The sequence below is a fragment of the Morchella importuna genome (assembly GCF_003444635.1).
Source record: "Morchella importuna strain M04M26 chromosome Unknown Morimp01GS024, whole genome shotgun sequence".
NCBI lineage: Eukaryota > Fungi > Ascomycota > Pezizomycetes > Pezizales > Morchellaceae > Morchella > Morchella importuna.
The window spans coordinates 748941-767857 of record NW_025763421.1 but is presented as its reverse complement, the minus strand read 5'-3'; the positions used below and the strand labels follow the sequence as shown (position 1 = coordinate 767857).

The following is an 18917-nucleotide window of genomic DNA, read 5'->3' as shown; positions in this document are numbered from 1 at the left end:
CTAAGATTTCACTGTGACCGTGACCGTCGCGGTGGACGCCACACAACCAGTCGCTACACTAGTGACTGGAGCGGCCGATGTTGCGGCCGATGTTGCGGCCGAAGTAGGTCCAGCCGAAGTCGCCGCGACACCAGAGCAAATCTACATATAGGGAACATATATAGAGTTAGCCACTGCAGGACTTCAATTGTTGCTAGCACGGAGGAGGTGGAAATATCTTACCCAGTAGTTGGCCCACATGTTTGTACAGTCGGCGGTCAAGAAGGGGTTGTAGGAGGTGAGCTGGGCGAGAGTGATGCCGTACTTGGTGAAGATGTCGTAGCAGGTCATACCCGAGGCGATGTAGTCCCAGCGGTTGCAGCTCTCGACGGCAGCACCCTGGGTTGGGCCTGGGGCGGCGACGACATATCTCTTGTCGAGAGATGCGGAGGCGAGAGTCGCGGTGAGGAGGGTGGTGGCGAAGAGAGTGAACTTCATTGTGAGGTTTTGGAGAGGTGGTTATTAGGATTAATTAGGTGAAGATATAGTTGAAGTTGAGTATGAGGATGAGGATGTCAGGCGAGGTGAGGATTGGTCAATTGGAGGATATTGGGGCGGTATTTATGTGAAAACTGTACTCTTCTCGATTTCCTTTCACGCTCTCCTCTCGTCTCCTGAGATTTGACAATATTCCCGTACCGTCTGTCTATCGTCTGGTTAAACTCAACCCCTAGCTAGCATCACCATCGAGATAAGTCCCCGTTAGAGTAATTTCGATCATTACCCATGTTGTTGCTACCGTGCACTTTCCTAAAGCGGATGCTGGCAATAACGGGTGAGTCAACCGCTGCTGTGCGGTCCAGGATATTGTAAGCAAGTAAGTCCTGCAGAGTGCTTAGTGTTCCAATATAGGACAATGTAGGTACGCCTGATCATGAGCGTACCCGTGCACAGGCCAGTGTGCAGGAACGCGGCGAAGAGCCTCAGGGGCAGAATTATTATGACGGCAGTTTACGAACGTATTTTCCCAGAAGAACTGGGAACGGTTGCATGAGTACCCGTGAGTATATCAACTCATAATATAGCATTGAGTTCTGCCTCTATTTCTGGAAGAAATAGAGTTCCAATTGGACTCTGGGGATCTTGATATACTATTAACAAGCTTCGCGATCTCGCCATGTAGTTACAACCCCACATCGAAGCTTTAATGTCCCCCAGTTTGGCATATATATCCATGGAAGAGGGCTACAAAATCCAATAAGGTACCGAGGTTCGGATAATAAAACAGGAACCAGAATTCTTGACCGATTGATTGGTGGCCAAGCTGGGGCACAGTAGAACATTAATTAATCAAATCTGTCCATATTAGTACTGCAGTCAGTCATCAATAATATAGCTAAGTAGTACCCGATGCCGGCCCTGCAGGATGCAAATGCTTAGTACACACCTTGCTAGTACCCTATCTGCTGGAGATACTTTATTGTGGTGATCCCCTATATACTTTATGTCTATCAAACCCGGATCAGGGTGTGTGAGTCAAAAATATCAACAAAAGTAGCTAGCTTGCAGAACCCTACCAGGGTAAATGTACAACACATCCCTGGACATCAATCTAATAAAGTGGGTACCATGGCTCAGATCCACTGCTCGCTTATAAAGAAAACATTTAAATAACAGCCGAGAATATATATGTTGTTAATTCTTCCCGTTGAGATCTAGGATTCAGGTTATTTATATGTCATCTTGAACTCTGCTAACCTGTATAACACGCTCCCTTTTACGATCAAAGTACACATGGTGCTAATTTCTCCGGAACCCTTGTGACCTGGTAGGTCCGCTAGCCTCTGGGGAGTCATGATTGATAGGCATGGATATTTAATCCTACCTGTGACACAAAACCTTCAGGGAGATTTTTGAACGTAAATTGTTCGTTAGCGCTATTTGGCATGGAATTGAACCCGTTCATCCCTCAAGTTGCAATTGGTGATGTCGAGGATTTTCGCTCGTGGTGGCTAACAAGCTATAGCGAAGCACAGCATCCGGTTACAATTGTTGAGAGCCTCTTCCATGTTGGATAATGTGTTAGTGAGGCCACATTTCTACTCCTAACAGCCCAACGACGTCCCAAGGATAGCACAGGACACGGTGGGCACACCCGTATAGTCCTTATCTTGACTGATGAGGTATTGACCTTCTAAACTTAACACATACGGTATCTAAGACGGAAACGAAAAGATACTCATTTCCGGCCTTGAGCTCATCTGATATATTGACCCATTAAACTAACTGCACTAGGGTCAGGATATAATACCTTAAAGTGCCCTCGCTGCTTTAACTTTTTATACTACTAGCTAGCTGTGAGTCCCAGTTAGCTTAATTGTAAGACATACATACCCTGCATGGTTTGTAACGACATCATGGGAGGCAGACCACACGTCTTGTACGACTACAATGTATGGACTAGTATGTAAATGCCGATGCCCTATGGTCCCTTACATGCAATACATGCCCTTTAGTACGCCAAACAAAACAATCTTAACCAATTCAGTCAATCGCATCATATTGACGTTACATCCGGCCGGGCGGTCATCGGTGGTGAACAAAGTGGTCCACGATGTGCACTCCTTCGACTAAATTCAAGTTTGCCATACACACGCTGCGTTGGTATAGATTAAGTGATCAAATCCTCGCTGACTTTTTAGTTAAACGCCCTCTTCGACTCATCCTCAAAAAATGCACGACAATGTAGCCCATAAATAATACGATTATCCTTGTTCTATCAATTAGTGGCATATGAGTCTATTGCTTCTCCCATCAAACCTCCCCACGGTGGCTCGTAACGAATTGGCATATCACGGGTCAGTCTATCAAGACCTATTAACTTGATCCGTCACGCTCACCATTTTTGCAATATGGAACTTAAGATCCACCCCGAACCACCCCCCCATACAAGATTCATTTTCCCGTCAAAGACGGTCGATTTAAACACATTTCCGATGATTCGTTTCACACAATGTTTAACGTGAATATAAGATGCGATCTTTCGATTCAATTCCATAATTGCTTAGAGTGTATAAGCTGATTTCGTCGAGATCACCATATTTACACCGTGTTAGGGGCCATGGTGTTCCCTACTGGTTCTAATATATAGCCATGTTAATGTACCAATTGATTCATTAACATACACAAGCTGGTTAGTTCGTGGAAAAATACTCTAAAGATTTATTTACACGGCGGCGAATTGATTGTCGATCAACGTCGAAGAGAATGTGTTTTTAAAAGTAGAATTTGGAACTAAAAATTTATTGAGATTCATTTCGTCATCAACACCAGATAAACATCTAATAAGTGTATAATTATATAACTTGCATATACATGTGCTTTTAAAAGCTTCTCATTGGCTCATTCAGTCAGATTATATTTCGCTTGAAACATGTTGTGTTGAATATGAACACAGGGTGTTGTTGGGTCGTGTTGGGTTGTTAATAGGTTTTCTTCAACTGGAGAGATTTTCTGACATATTCACTGATGGTGATATCAAAAAGGCACATGTTGAAACATTGCCTGCCAGAAGGGGTTGAGGGCCGCGCAGCGGCCTGAGAGCCCCTAGTTACAGGGAAATATAGAAAATAAGCCGTAAGGCGGCTTGGCTGTATATTAGACTAATTGATATACATACTACTGGCCAAAGGCCAGAAACCACTCGTATTTGTTTACAATGATTCATTCCATGCCAATACTTAACGTGAGAAATATTTCAAAGCTTAACTAAAACATGCTATATCTAAATCACAAACAATCATCCCCTCAACAGCTGAACACTGTTTATATATAGCAAACCTCGTACATCACTGTTGACTCAATAAGGTTTCGAAATGCATTATTTGACAAAAAAGGCTACTTTAAGTTGGTCGTTTCCATGATAAACTTTGTTTGGTAAAGTTTACCCTATTAGCGGGTGTAAAGTTGGGATGAGACACGATATACAACTAATCTTCACCAATCCTCAGATAGCTTTTAGACAAAAACGCTCCAAATAAAAGACAATGCCGAGGGTAGTTTCTTAGCTAAATTGATCCTATCGCTCTATTTTAATTCCCTACCTATTTCTCACCAAACCATTATTTCCCCTCACCCCCGATTGCTCCTTAAGTGCCCACTCTACGGATCCAGGGGTGTATCGTTAAGAAAGCAGCAAGCTGTGCGATGCAGTAGAGGGTAAACGCAAAGATCCATTTCCACATCTCTTAGCGAGATCCAAACTGACTACATATATATACGCTCCGAGTTCCAACCCTAACCAACTCTAACTATTCTCCTCCTAGGCCCCTAAACTATCCACTTCAACGATATCCATACTCTTTCCCTACAGTCCATACTACCACCCCCATAAATCGTTACATATCATACCATACTCCATACCTTCATGGGTTCGCTAAACCTTCAGACACCTCCTTCTAACCAGCAGTGAAGCGAGACTGTTACCCGTGCTTGAGAATTCCGTAGTCGTGTTGCTAGGAAGCGGAATTGGTGTCACAACCCATCACTCGAGTCCTTTCCCGTTCCCTTGACAACCAACTTCCACCGCCAACCACGGGCCTCTTTTCCCCGCCTAGAGTCTCTACCCCCTAGTCTAGCGTTAAAAAACCAAAACCAATAGCATCGAGGAAATAAAATAAGTCAATACCCATCCCGATGTGTTTGCAGCACCAAGGTGTATTATGTACACAGCCGAGCGAGGTGAACCTACGCCAGTCATGCATGCACCCCCAACTACACACATTCAATCATCTGATGAGCAAAAAGATAATTGACAGGCCCTAATCCGGGATTGAACCGGAGACCTCCTGCATTCAAGAGAACCCAAAGCAGGAATCATACCACTAGACCATCAGGGCTTATATCAACCAACTCTGGTGATCACTGAAATTCAAATCATTACTCAGACTCTTTATCTGTTGTTCGTGACCGAAACTCTTATGTTCAGCTCTTGATTGGGCTTAGCGCTTAGTGAGTCCAGGTCAGATATAGAGGTTGCAGTCATCAGATCTAAGGGAGCTGACTATAGCCTTGATACAACGGCGTTGGATGTGACGATAGGCCGAGTTTCGTTCTGTAGAGATTGTGCTGACTCGAGACAGGGCTGGAGACAATATCACAAGTCTCCCCCAAACCCAAAAACCAGTGTAAGTTATAACGTATCCAAACAACAAATAGTCCTCATAGGGCTCCTCGTAGCCCTCTCCCAAGAAGCAATAGGAGTCCTGCTCAATTGTGGCCATAGCCAAAGTACCTCCCTCTCTCCCATTGCAATGTCGAGTCATGATCATTGAGACACTTCTCGATGACTCACCTCCAAGGAGTTACTCACCCTACACCTATACTCTTCACAACAGGAGAGTTCACCTGCAAACGTTGCTCTATTCCACTCCACTCTTCTTCTTTATCCCTCGTTTTTTCAAACGCGGGATATATACGGCACCAATCTCATGAATTAAACAAAAAAAAAACCGCACCAATCTCGAGATATGGGTTAGGGTTGTTAGGGTTAGGGTTTCTTCTTCACCGAAGAATTCCTCAGTGACAGTCATGAGCACCAAATACTCATACGGAGGGCTATAAATACCAAAGACCACTTCTCCAATGTACCAACTAGCAGTCGTTCTAACAAAAACATTAAACTTCGGTCTCAACCCAATTTTTGGGTAGCGAGTGATATCTCATGTCTCGCCTAATCGCTATATTACAAGCCTCACTCTCACAACCATATCATCCCAACCGGCACTTTTCCCGGAGAATACTTTTGACGGGCGGAACGACGCCCCGCCCCTTCGGCCGGTAGTACGCAATGTACTCCTACCCAGGGGCGTTTTTGCTCCTGTTCCTGATGCTGATGGTGGTGGTGATGTACTCTACAGAGATGATATATGACATGACGGCGGGAGCAAGGAACTAAGCGAGTGCACTGTGGGGTGTAGCACATAGAGTGTTTGCGACCGTTTGGCGATCAGGTGGACGCTGGGCATGGGCTTGTCTATCGTGGGAATCTCAAGGGAAGAAAGCTGGAGGCGAAGCCAAACAGGCGTCGGGGGAATTCAAGCCCAACACCGAGACTCACTGGCGGGGAAATGATACTTGTGTGGGATGGGGATCCCAAGTGCCGTCAAACCGGTCAGATTAATACAATATTGTCCCTACTCAGAGGAATAAGACAATGCAATTAACCTGGGAGATGCATAGGATTCGTGAGTATGAGTACTACGTATTTACCTGCATGGAAATAAACAGTAAAATTAAATTCAGAATGATTAATAAACCCCGCGCTCACTGCCACGGCCGAATTCAAGGGCATTGTTCATGAGGGGCGTGTACGTAGTTTCACGCCCTGCATGTTCCCATTCGAATCGTATGTTTCGCATGATCCAAAGCCTGAACCTGCCCAGGAACGGAGCTTTGCATTAACGTAGGACCGACATGATACTCTTTTGTGTGGTTGGCGGCTGGGAAATAGGCACGAGTGAGTAGCTGTGCGCCAAGCTATTCACACACAAATCCCTAACGTTGACAGATACACCACTTGGGGGACGAAATGAGACTACAAAAAACAGCCATTGACAAGTGTATGCAAGTTGATAGTAGTAATAAAAGGACCCTAAACTCAGCTGTCAACGGGACCTTCTCACTAACATAACGATTGGTATATATAACCTGGGGAACGTACACTCCTTACCTTCTAAATAATTCACCCCCTAGGCAGGATCTGCATTCGTCAGTTGCAATGAAAATGAATCGGGATAGTCTAATAAAAAACTATAGCTAATTATCACAAAGCCTGACAACTGTGACACAACAAATGAAATCCAAAGTAAACATACACCTCTTGCATTCGTATAATAATGCGAAAACACCTCCAATTAATAGACAATAGGCGGGAAAAGACACCCAAAAGGCAGAAGGTCGAACCCATCAAAGGATTATATCCCCCGAGAACCGGTCCCAAGGACAGATTAATACCCACAGACACATATATCTCCCCAACCCCTCCCCATAGAGAGCTAGTACAACCTCTAAATCCAATTCGCTCTCCAATTCCCCGCCAGTACCACCACCCCCGCCCTCACCAAGCTCAATTAATTTCAAAATGAGATCTACGCACCCGCGCGGCACCCCATTACTTATCCACCGTCCGTGCAACATACTAAACGTTATGTCAGCATTATAATTATATGTACCTCCCTTAATCTCTTCTCTCTCTCGATCCCTTACTCTCCCTATCTCTCCCTATCTCTCCCCGATCAGACTTCCCGTGCGTGTCGAAACTCCAATCAGCTCATGATCACTACTAATCCATTAATGCATCCTAACACTATAATATCCCTTCCTGGCGCGCGCTCGAGCAGAACGTAGGTACAAAACTCTATAATCCCAGATCCCAGGACCAGAACTTTACTCTCACCGGCGGCGGGTGGAAATTAAGATTATGTAGGAATAAGTACTCAAGCGGGTAAACTCGGGCGCGCGCGGTTATACCAGTAGGTTTTGGGTTTTGGTCCCGCGAGCGTCTTGCTGTACCGCTGGGTCTCACCAGTCCCATATATTGGTTTCTTCTCTTTTTGACAGAGAGTTAGTATACCATGCATTTAACGCGGGTAGAGAACCCAAGGGCTTGAACGTATATCCTCATAGCCCCTCTACACCGCATTATATATGTAGCTGAAAATCGAATCAATCGGACCGAAGGATCCAAAGGAGCACTCATCCAATGCATCTCCAGGCCACCAGGATCATGATCATATATACACGTTCGACCAAGCGCGAAATGCGCTGCTTCTAGAAGCACTTTTGTGGAACGTCTAGGTAGTGTAATCGCACTTGGGGTTGCCGTTGCTCGGATAGGAGGCCGTTCCTGTAGTTGAGAACAGACTGCTGGTACTTGTTCCCATATACTCATTTGCAGCAGACACCTGTCCAATCTCACTAATTAACAGTACACGCGCGTGTGCAGCGGCATGCGCGAATCTGCTCCATCTCACTAGTATCTCCTTCCACATCCACCACAGCACAATCTCTCTCTCTCTCAACTCCCCGACCACGATCAAGAGCTGTAGGTACCCGGCACTTTACTCTCTACCTGCACTGCACTGCACCCCCACGGACAACTATATCAGCCAACCAGCCCTCATATTCTCACTCTCCCGCCAGCACTTGCCCTCCCCGTCCCCAGCAGCTAGGAGTAATATTAATCCGTCCGTCCGTCTGTCTCACGCCTCTGTCTTACCTCACACCACTCTCACCTATCCACCAGCCATTACCCATCACCCATCACTTCCACCCTCAGCTCTCCCCCTTCCCTCCTTCCTTCCTTCCTTCCTTCCTTCCTTCCTTCTCTCCTCTTCACCGGACACACACCCACAAATTAAGGTTATTCCACGCACCCACGTGTGCCCGCCTCCCTTCCCCCATGTCCATTTCGGCTAAACACATGCATCCGTCACACACCACGGTTTACTCATCCGGTGCCCGTCTGCCAATTTTAGTCGCTTGGGGGCGGTGTTTAAGGTAGGTATGGGGTTAGGGTTACAACCCATCCTCGTATCTATGCATCTCGAGTTCGAGTTCTATATGGAGAAGACTACTCGAACGGGGCAAAAGAATGGAATGGAATGGGATTTAATCAATGGAATGGAATGTTACTAGTATAGTTGGCGCGGGCCGTGGTGTGATCTGTCGTGATTGCGGGTGACTTGTCCATACTTCTCTCTAGCTGTGGAATTCTGCTAGTGTTTTCCTCTCTGCTCGCGACAGCCAATTGTCTGGCTGTCTGGTGACGACAGGAATCTGTATGTGTGTGTGTAATGTGTGCAGAGGCCCATTTATCCTAATCTGGCGGATGGGGGGAGTGTGTGTGTGTGTGTATCGGATAATAGTTTGAAACGGTGGACAGTACCACAAGGCTGAGTGTGAGTGTGGTGTCATGATCAGGGGTAGGAAGGCATATCCAGACAGACAGATTACAGTAACACCAGGGGGTAAAGAGGTCAAGCAAGTAATGATTACATTATCCTGCCCTCCCGCCGCATCTGTAATCTGAAGATGTGCTGTATTTAAATTTAGCAACATGCACCTCTCAAGCATTGCAGCGAGAGTAGGTATCGTGAGAACTAGCACTGTTGCAATTGTTGACTTCCCCCCGTCGCTAGAGTATGAACCTGTCACTGTCGCTGTCACTGTCACTGTCACGGCACCTGCCCGACCAAAGTGCACTTCGGCGCCCGTAGCAATGCACGGGGCACACGCTGGCTTTTGGTCACTCAAGTCAAAAAGTAGCACTTAGCTACAGGGCTATGCTACCGATTCGCCGGTGAGGACGTACGAGGACGTCAACGCTGTTTCGGGTAGAGAGCACTGTTCCAAAGATACGATAACTATAAAAAATATGATCTATAACTCAATGGATTATAGACAAGATTGATCCCCACGTGTGGGGTATCCAGGCCTTGGTCGCCCGCTTATACACAGATAAGATGCAATACTACACACCGTTATGCGGTCGCTATTTTCTCCACCATTTTTTCCCTGCTCTGCTTGCAGTCTGGGGGAGTTTTGCATGTTTCGTTTAATTAACAATACACAGCATGATCAGAGGCAGGCTAGCAGACTTGTAAACTCGTAATGGCAATGCTATAGCTATTCTATCGATATGCCGATATGCCATAAATAACCACTACCAATTCTCGATAGATGTCCGATAAGCCCTACTGCCTACCTGTCTGCCCCCCGCGCAGTCAGCAGGCACGACGGACAGAAAGACTACAACGACAGGCACTCCCGAACCCTGCCGAAGCTGCTCTACGCAACGAGAAAGTGTAACCCCCCGCGACCTGTCTGTCTTGTCTGTCTTGCCGCCCAAGCCATGTCTACTGTCGGTACCTGTGGATAAGGTTCGCTCAGTCGCATGAAACTCGCTGCTTATCCTAGTATCTTAGACGAGCGGGAGAGGCGTGGGTGGGCGCTGCACGACGGTTGTTGAGCCTCATCCTGAATGAATCAATCTAACCAACCCAACACAACCCATCAACTAGAATACTCAAAGTGCGTATTTTTAGCACTGCTGATAATCAACACTTTCAAGAGCGCCGTCATCAAGCACTTGATCTTGACTCGAAAACCCCCCCCCTGTTTATCCGTACCTACTCTATATGTGCCATATCCGTCTTCCCGCGCCGCCGCCGCAGGACAAGTACCCGTTCGCTGCAGTATTGGCACTGTACACTGTACCCTACGGCCACAGGCATCGTTAGAGTAGATCATTTCGGTGCCACTTTAACTGAGTTTCCCTCTCTCTCTCTCAAACCAGATTAATTAATCCTTCGCAGCGAAACCTAGAAGCACAAATCCACCACCGCAATCCCAAAGCGGTAGAGTGGTCAGATTAACTAGCGGACATCTGGCGCTCTTCCAGAATCCAAAGACCCCGTGCGGGAGCATATCGCTACCAATGGGTCAATCTTTGATAAAAATTTCTGATGTGGCTCCTGTCCTCTATCGTAAAGACAAAAAACAAAAATGTAGAGTAGTTGTGTAGTATGTGGCCTGGCGAGAGTCGGGCTTCTCGGGGTAATCAAGCCACCACAATATCCAGACCACAGCCTATGTTGTAATAGAGACAGCAAAACAATGATTTAATTTTTTTTTTTCCCCAGCTCTTCGTCGTAACTATTGGCGTTTGGTCCACCACATCCAAACCTGCCTAACCAACTTGGATAGAGCGCTCACCCCCGTGCCTCCTTCTCTAATCCTCAGCCGCATCGTCTGATGCGGGCACATCGTCCCAATGCTCTGGTTCTTTGATGGGTCAGTACTGGATATTTGCTCAATCCACTGGCAATGTTCAGATACATGCGGCGATAGGGCAACATGCGTCAAGGCTATCTTTTAAGGTCGCCTTGGCACCCGTGTGGAAGAAGAGATTCGAGAATTGGGAGTCTCGTTACGTACTAATATAATACTGAGTGTTTTTATCCGTAGCCAGATCATAGCGGGATGGAACGTGAGATGAAGTCAACGAGATTCGTGGATCGATCTTGCATTCCTGTATCTGGCACTAGTCCTTCGGCTTGGTTTGGTTGTTGTGGCTGAATTGGTAGAAAAGTATCCATGCCAGAGGCACTTACAGTAGAGTACTGCTAGTAGAAACGGCCGGGGTCTGCTGCTACTGCGGTACGTCTAATATTCGTCCCCGATTTGGGTGTTCAACGGACGTGGGTAATGATGATGGGTGGTCACGGATGGTATGGTCCACATACCTGCTCTACTATGCCATGTCTTATGCGTCTCCGCCTCCCTCATATCGACCAGGGAAGGTCAAAAGGCACATACTATATTGATTGTAGCCATTATTATAACCCGCGGGTGTCGTGCCAAGGATAACCACACAGCCAGGCATTTTCCATTATACGTAGAGACGTAGAGCGTACTAGATATAAACTGCATCTCTCCACGCTCTTTTTTCTTCTTTAATCAGTCAGTCACCCAACTAGCCAGTCACCCAAACGACACGGATAGAGACTTTACCTGACAAGATGTCTTCATCATCACCAACACTCAACGTCCCCAACGCAACACCCATTGCCAGTTCCCAAAACTCGCTGTTCAGCAATGACACCACACTCAATGAAGGGCCACAATTGACGCTACCGGCGCTCCAAGAGGAGAACGCAGTAGACCCAGTACTCTCGCCGAGGAACTGGCCAAATGGCAAGAGTAAGCTATCATCTCTTGGTTCATGACTATTTCTCTCATCTGAATTTACGCTGATGGAAATTACTTGAAAAGAGACAAAGATTTCGGCCATCATGTCCGTCATGACTTTCATTGTCACAATGAGTGCCTCAGTAGTTTCCCCTGCTATCCCAAACATGGAAGTCTACTTCAAGACCACCAGGATTGTTGCCATTCTCTCGCTTAGTTTGTAAGTATCGTCCTCTTCCTTCCTTTCCTTGATGGATACTAATGAAAAGTGATAGATATCTTCTCGGTATCGCCTGCGGAACCATCGTCTTTGCCCCTCTGAGTGAGGTTTACGGCCGCAACAGGATCTACCGGCCAACCTGGTTCCTCTTCTTTATCCTCCACATCCCCATTGCGCTCACAGATAGCTTCACGGCTCACGTCATTGTCCGCTTCATCTGCGGGTTCCTGGCGTCACCTGCATTGACGGTTGCTGCTGGGTCCTTTACTGATATTTATACCAGTAAGTTCTCGACCCTTCTTTCGCCTAAAAGTCAAGTATTAATTCATCATCTTATAGCTGAGGAAGTCGGAATCCCTCTCGGGTTCTTCATTCTTTCTGCCTTCCTTGGTCCTGTCGCTGGCCCCGTTACCGGTGGTTACCTAGCGCAGTACGCTCCCGGTGGTGTCTTCGAATCATGGCGCTGGATCATCTGGTTCATGATGATCTTAGCGGGGACACTTGGACTTACTCTTTTCTGGCTGCCGGAAACTTTCTACCCTGTGATCTTGGAGCGTGAGTCAAGGAAGGTCAACTTCAAGGACATCAGCATGGAGCCTGGCATGGACGCTGGTATCGAGAAGAAGCATGCTGTCAAAGCCGTGGCTGGATGGAAGGAAGTTTGTGGAAGTATGGGCAGGCCGATCATGTTGCTGATCAAGGATCCGATTGTACTTCTGATGAGCATGTACCTGAGTTTGATCTATGGTATCTTGTAAGTCTTCTTCTTCCCTCTTTTCTTTACTATGGCCTCATACTGACGGATCATAGGTTCTTGTACTTTGGTGCCTACCCATACGTCTTCACAGGCCGCTACGGATGGAAGCAGGGTCCTTCAGGTCTCACCTTCCTCGGCATCGGGCTCGGCGTTCTCCTCTCGCTGCCCACGGCCGCACTTGGCAACAAGCACTTCTATCTCAAGAAACGCCACGCACGTGAGGCCATGGGAATTATGGGTGCATACCCTGAGGGAAGACTCCCGCTGGCAATTGTAGCGAGTGTTGTGGCACCTATCAGTGCTTTTTGGTTTGCGTGGACTGGATTCAAGGATGTGCACTGGATGTGGCCAGTTGCTTCGGGAGTGCCATTTGGATGGAGCATGGTCACCATGTTTGTGTGTGTTCTCGGCTATCTGGGAGAGGCATATTTGTGAGTTTCTCTTTATCTTCTGCTTGGATATTGTCTTGGAATTAGGAGACTAACTGTGGGTTTCAGCGATATGTCGGCCTCTTGTATGGCTTCTGCCACTCTCCTCAGGTGTCTATTTGCATTCGGCTTCCCGCTGTTTATGCCAAAGATGTATGGCAACCTTGGTGCCGAATGGGCCGGTACTATACTAGGTGAGCCCTCATCCCATCATTCGATATCTTCTTCCTGCTAACAAAATCCTTAGCCTGTCTCCTTGTTGCCTTCGCACCAATCCCACTCCTCTTCTACAAATTCGGTCCCCGAATCCGTGCCAGAAGCAGATACGCCACCTCCTCCGGCACAGTGACCCAGCCAAAGTCCTCCGCCTTCAACTCCGAGACCTACATCCAGTCAGCAGAGGTTTCGCCAGCTTAATATCACTCCCCTTTTTTTTCTCTCTCTTCCTTTTCCTTTCCCTTTTCCTTTGGTTCTGGTGTCGGAGTTGTAAGGGTGTATATATAGAATAACTTAGACCAAAACGACCGTGTTTTCCTTTTTTTTTTCTTTTGTTATCTTTACTTGAGTCTTTCTCTCTGGAGTTAGCGGTTTCTTCTTGTTGGGGGGAGTTTTCAGCCGTACGACATGCATGAGCGAGGGGAGAGAAGGTCATCAGCTGGTCGTGATGCTGATAATGATGATGATGATGATGGTTGTAGATGGAGGTTTCCCTTATGTTAGATAGATGGATGCTTGTTAGTGAGAGCACAAATAAAACCTAGTTACACACTGATCGAAGAAGAACTAGCTGGTGATATCTGTAACTTGTACACGTGTGACATTCGGTGATGAGAAGTGCGACGACGGTCTAGTGAATTTGCATTTCCCATCTTTCCGCACCGCATCTGCTCGGACCTATCGAGCGAGAAAAGATATGACTCGCAGTGCGCCCGATAACACCCAAGAACCTCCTAGAGACACTGCCTGCCTGAGATGCGCGAGTGAGATCCAGTGAACCGAAATAACCCTAATCCTGGAATATCTCGACCGTCGATGTTCCGCTAAATTCTGATATCGGGCAAGATCTTCAGAGGGAATTGTTGCTTACTATATAGCCCTTCCTCTCTCCCTCTCTCATTCTGTTCTCCTGTTCTGACGTTGGGAAAGCCACCACGGCCAGTGAGATGCGGGCCATAGCGAGCTGACATTCTGTTTATTTTTAGTACCCGACACCGCATATCCTACGTCCCGTCTGGGACAATATATATCCCAATATCTATGCACGCAGAAAGCCATAAATACTTGACTCCGGCACTCTAGAGTAATCGTAATAAGTCAACCCTTTTGTTTCCACCAATCCCCACTCAGGTTGCTCGAAGAACCAATAGAGCAAATCCCCGAGTGCGCCAAGAGCCAAGGAATACTCACATGCCATCACTCGCCCTTTAAGCATTGTAATTTCTTTCATTTAACGAAAGATCCGATTTCGTTTGCCAAATTAATTCCATGCCCGCTTACCTGCCCCATCGAGTTCGAAATTAAACCGCCAGTTTTTCTCTCTCCCCGAGTATCACTGTAAAATTATCCCAACCCTAACCCTTTGTTCGGGGTTTGGTTTCTTCGGATCCCATCTCTGGCCAGTCTGATCATGCATGGGACTCATCGGCTGATGTAACTTGCTATGTAGATTATCATAGCCCCGCACGCCAACTTTAGGATGGGCGGGGTGGTGTATATCGATGATGATACATCTCTTCTCCTCTTTCCACCCAATATGCCCTGCCAGTACTCAGTCGAAAGGGGAGAATCGGTCTTCGCGTGATTATCCAGCTGGCCAGGTTAGAGAAATGAACCCGAATAGCCACTTTGGTCTCCCGCTCACGTCTGATATAACGCCGCTCAGTTCTCTTGCTTCCCTCTCATATAGGTATGCTGTTGCAGCACCCATCATTGCGCATCGAGGGGTGCACGTGTCATCTGTTTTAGAGTGCTTTTGTGCAGCAAAACTCCAGTGCCGAATTTCATCAGTCTTAAGAGTCGGAGTTGCCAAGACTCTTCAGTGTTCTTAAAACAGGTTTGGGCGGTCAGGTACCAAGATCATTCAATGTTACCACCACCGGCTGGTTAGCGACTATAGAAAATTTTGGATTCGCTGATCGACGGTGCCGATTCAATCACTTCCGAGCGCCGTATAACTCTCGTCCGTGCGTAGCTTTCTGTGAATGTACGTTACACCCTTCTTAGAATCGAAGAAAAGGTTTTCACATATATGGAATCATAGATACTCACTCGGTTTCTCATCCGCCTCACCTAACAGACTTTATCGATTATTATACTGCGAGGGGGCATTTAACTATAGTTCCTTATTTTTTGCAGTGTGATTCTATCGGTTGCAGTTCGTTCGGATGCTAGTTGGACCATTCAGAAGTATTCAAATAGGCAACGAATGCGGCCATGCAAGAATTGAGTACCACAGATAGACAAAAAATAAGCTACTTCATGGGGCCGGACAGGAGAGCGAACAGAGTGAGAGATATGAGCTGTTTCTAGGCTATTGATGTCACCTTCTACCCACCACGGAGGTTCGGCCTTGTAACTTGATGGTACATAGCAAAACAACATCCACTGCAAAATGAAGGACACACTTATGGATCTCTTCAACCTTCTCCCTCACCCTCCCCCCGTTTCTATCCGAAACCCACAAGTACTGTCTGGAGATCGAAGATGGCCTGGAATAGTGTTCGAGGATGGTGTACTTACGCTCATGTTCCTGAATACCCTCGCCATATATGTATTAGTTGGCACGTGTAGTTTAATTACGTATTTCACATTCCTGTGTGGACAATCTGTCACAACCGCGAAAAGGACACTTGGCGCACAAACGAACTTTCTAGAACCGCCTGAAAGTTACAATTAAGAGTCCATTCACAAACCATCACTCGATAACGGAGGCTACAAGAAATTGTTTTTTGGTTTTGTTTTGTTTTGTTTAATTCATTAATTTACAAGAAATTGTTGATTTCTAGCTTCCGAGTAATCTTGCAAACAGAACTGGAAATTTCGAGACCTGATCCGGATATCTTGTCCAGAGAATTGACGAAACTAGTTTCTCACAATGTGGATATTTTCAGGCCACTTTGGTGAGCCCCGAGTGATAGGAGATGACGCTGACCATTCTAATTTTAACTATAGCATGGAACGAGACGAGACGAAGCGATAAGAGATTCGGCGCGATAACTTAGTCTTAAATCTCTTTCCTTTTATTACATTAGCGTCTAGACATCACTCTTTGGCACTTGTATTTTTTTTGTTGGCGTCGGATGAAACTTCCATGTTGTCCAGACGGCACGTGCTCTCTCAGTGGCTCTCTTATCAGATGATTCTGTTCTTCCTTTTCTCCCAACATCATATCATTCAATTCAATACTTTGTCAGCTTCTAAAGAAAACCTTCATTACCGATTTAATAACTCTATCAAAGGCAACTATAACATATATTCTATTGACATTCTCACTCCAGATAACGCTCCGAAAAGACTAGACTCGGGCCTCGTACGAGAAAGCCCAGTCAGGTCCCAGGTCAATTACACAATGTTTCTAGAGAAAGCTATAACCCAGGCCAGTCTCTTCGACCGTTTGTCTGTCCCTTTCACCGTCACGTCAAACTGTTGTATATATAGAGGCCGCGCAAACCCATCTCCCTCACAATCCATAAATATATAATCTTGCACTTACAAGCTTATTCAGCATAGTAGGGACAATATTTTGTATTCCAATCTCCCGTTAATACCTCTCTAAAAGCACTTCACGGTAAACATTACGGTGTTACATAGAATGCGGATAAATCCAAAGGTAAACAGGGCCGAAGTACCCCAATGCCGTCCTTCGAACCTGCTGTGGTTTTTCTACCGGACCACACCAAGTAGTGATACAGATATGCTACTTCCGCTGAATCCATGAGTACAAGTAGCTCCTTGAGTTGGTGCCGTGCAGACGACTTAGAACCACCGAAACCACCCATATAAAGATATGAGTCCTACATAGAGTCGCCTCTTTCTTCTTCAAGAAACCGCCGTGGAGCTGCTCTACCCCATCATAATATTAACCAAAATACTAGCACCACTAGATTCCCCCAGCCAATCGGCCGGTCCAATAGCGCACTGATACAATATTGATCCTAATTTTAGGTACTTTAGCGATGTGGGAGAGACACACCTTCCCCGCAATTGAATGCAAGTTGAGCTTGTATGATAGCTTGCAGCTAGGCGTATGATGATACTTACTTTCTTCATAAGAATATCCCGGTCATAAACTTATAACGGGAGTGGCTGTGTATCTGTACCTACAGCTGGTGGTGACACGAGATCTCGGTGTCTTGGCGCCATTTTGAGAAGTCATTCCAAATACTGAAACCCCCATGCACGAGGGATTAATGAGAAATAGAGCATGTAGACGAATCTTCTTGAGAGTCCCAGTGCTCATCTACCGTTATTGCACTTTCCACACCGAACTCGCTAAGGCCGTAGGTCTATCCAGCACCATTGCATGTCGGATGCTATTTTTTGCTGGGGCCAGTGATAGTATGGATTCATGATTCTTTTCTTGCAGGATTGGATAGTCTCTTTATTATCCATAGAAATGAAGAAACTGTTTTATTGAGACGAGTCAAAAAAAAAAGATCCAGTTAAAAACAGTGGATTCAGTGAGATTTGAACTTGATAGCAACACCCCGTTTCGATCGGGGGACCTCCGGGTTATGAGCCCGGCGCGCTTCCGCTGCGCCATGTTGCTGTTAGAACAACATTATTTTTTGCTATTTGGCCCACTCAGTAAATTCATAATATGAAAGAGATTTTTGGTGCGGCTCAACACTTCGTCCCTGGAACTAAGCTTCACGCTAGAAACGTCATCCCTGTCTCGAATCGCGGGTTTCCCATGGTCACGGTTTCTCTAGCTCGTTAATTTGGGCGTTCCTGTAATTTTGACAGGGACGAGGCGGTGGATCTGATAGGCGTGGGCTTGTCGTCGTAATCTAGGATCCCCTTCCAGTTGCAACTCAGTGTTGGGAGACAGGGCCTATCAGATGAAACTCCAGAGCGGCTATCCAACGAGCTAGACCATGGTAGAGCTCAAGTAGAGCATCCTCGGGGCAGACAGGCAAGGAGAACCAGGAAATACACGCTGCAGGGAGTGGCTCATTTTGGTGGAGTTGGTGAATAGGCGCGAATCAGAGGCTGTTGCCATCTAAATGCCATTTCCAGATTTGGTATCGTCGACTAGTCAGGACCAGGAACGAGGCCCAATCACCAGAACAAGCACTACTACACCAACCTCAAGTTATATACAGTCGCTCACCTACTGACGGCGGGTCCTGTCTGATGGTTCTGTTTGCAGTAATTTGCCCTTGGCGTCCATACCCTAACTCTGTTATTGGCCTCAAATCCCTGACCGCCGTCAGACAGGATCCGCCTTCACCCCATGAGTGAGTGTATCTCCATACCTTTCGGTAATCGCCACCCGGAAGAAGCTCTGCTATACCCCTTATCGATTAGAACTATGTATTGACAGTGGCCTCCAAATTCCAATACGGCACGTAACCCCAATATATGCCCATAGTTGAGGCCTTTGTAAGCTTAGTGCTCAAGTAAGCCCTAAGGTACGTACCTACATGTACTATCCATCCCATCTCAGCTGCCAGTTCCGCCGCAACGTGAATCCCCCCCCATTCTTAAAGAAGGGGAGTATTCAGGGAATAATACGAAGCTTAATCTTAAACGCGCAGATTCGGTCATGATCTGTACCAAC

At 46.5% G+C, this 18917-nt stretch overlaps 3 protein-coding genes across 3 annotated transcripts; 2 read left to right on the top strand and 1 right to left on the bottom strand.

Annotated features, from left to right (window-relative positions):
• Positions 1 to 477, bottom strand: LAJ45_07623 (uncharacterized protein; the record flags this gene model as incomplete). The annotated part of the gene is made up of 2 exons (XM_046117179.1): positions 1 to 141; positions 223 to 477. 2 exons carry the CDS (start codon positions 475 to 477, stop codon positions 1 to 3), a joined length of 396 nt encoding a protein of 131 aa, XP_045969824.1.
• Positions 478 to 7332: 6855 nt separating this feature from the next.
• LAJ45_07622 (uncharacterized protein) lies at positions 7333 to 8015 on the top strand (the record flags this gene model as incomplete). Its single annotated transcript, XM_046117178.1, has 6 exons — positions 7333 to 7382; positions 7466 to 7483; positions 7600 to 7651; positions 7720 to 7830; positions 7876 to 7908; positions 7968 to 8015. 6 exons carry the CDS (start codon positions 7333 to 7335, stop codon positions 8013 to 8015), a joined length of 312 nt encoding a protein of 103 aa, XP_045969823.1.
• Positions 8016 to 11561: 3546 nt separating this feature from the next.
• LAJ45_07621 (uncharacterized protein) lies at positions 11562 to 13552 on the top strand (the record flags this gene model as incomplete). The annotated part of the gene is made up of 7 exons (XM_046117177.1): positions 11562 to 11742; positions 11815 to 11950; positions 12006 to 12232; positions 12290 to 12704; positions 12761 to 13138; positions 13205 to 13329; positions 13383 to 13552. 7 exons carry the CDS (start codon positions 11562 to 11564, stop codon positions 13550 to 13552), a joined length of 1632 nt encoding a protein of 543 aa, XP_045969822.1.
• Between the last annotated feature and the right edge of the window lie 5365 nt (positions 13553 to 18917).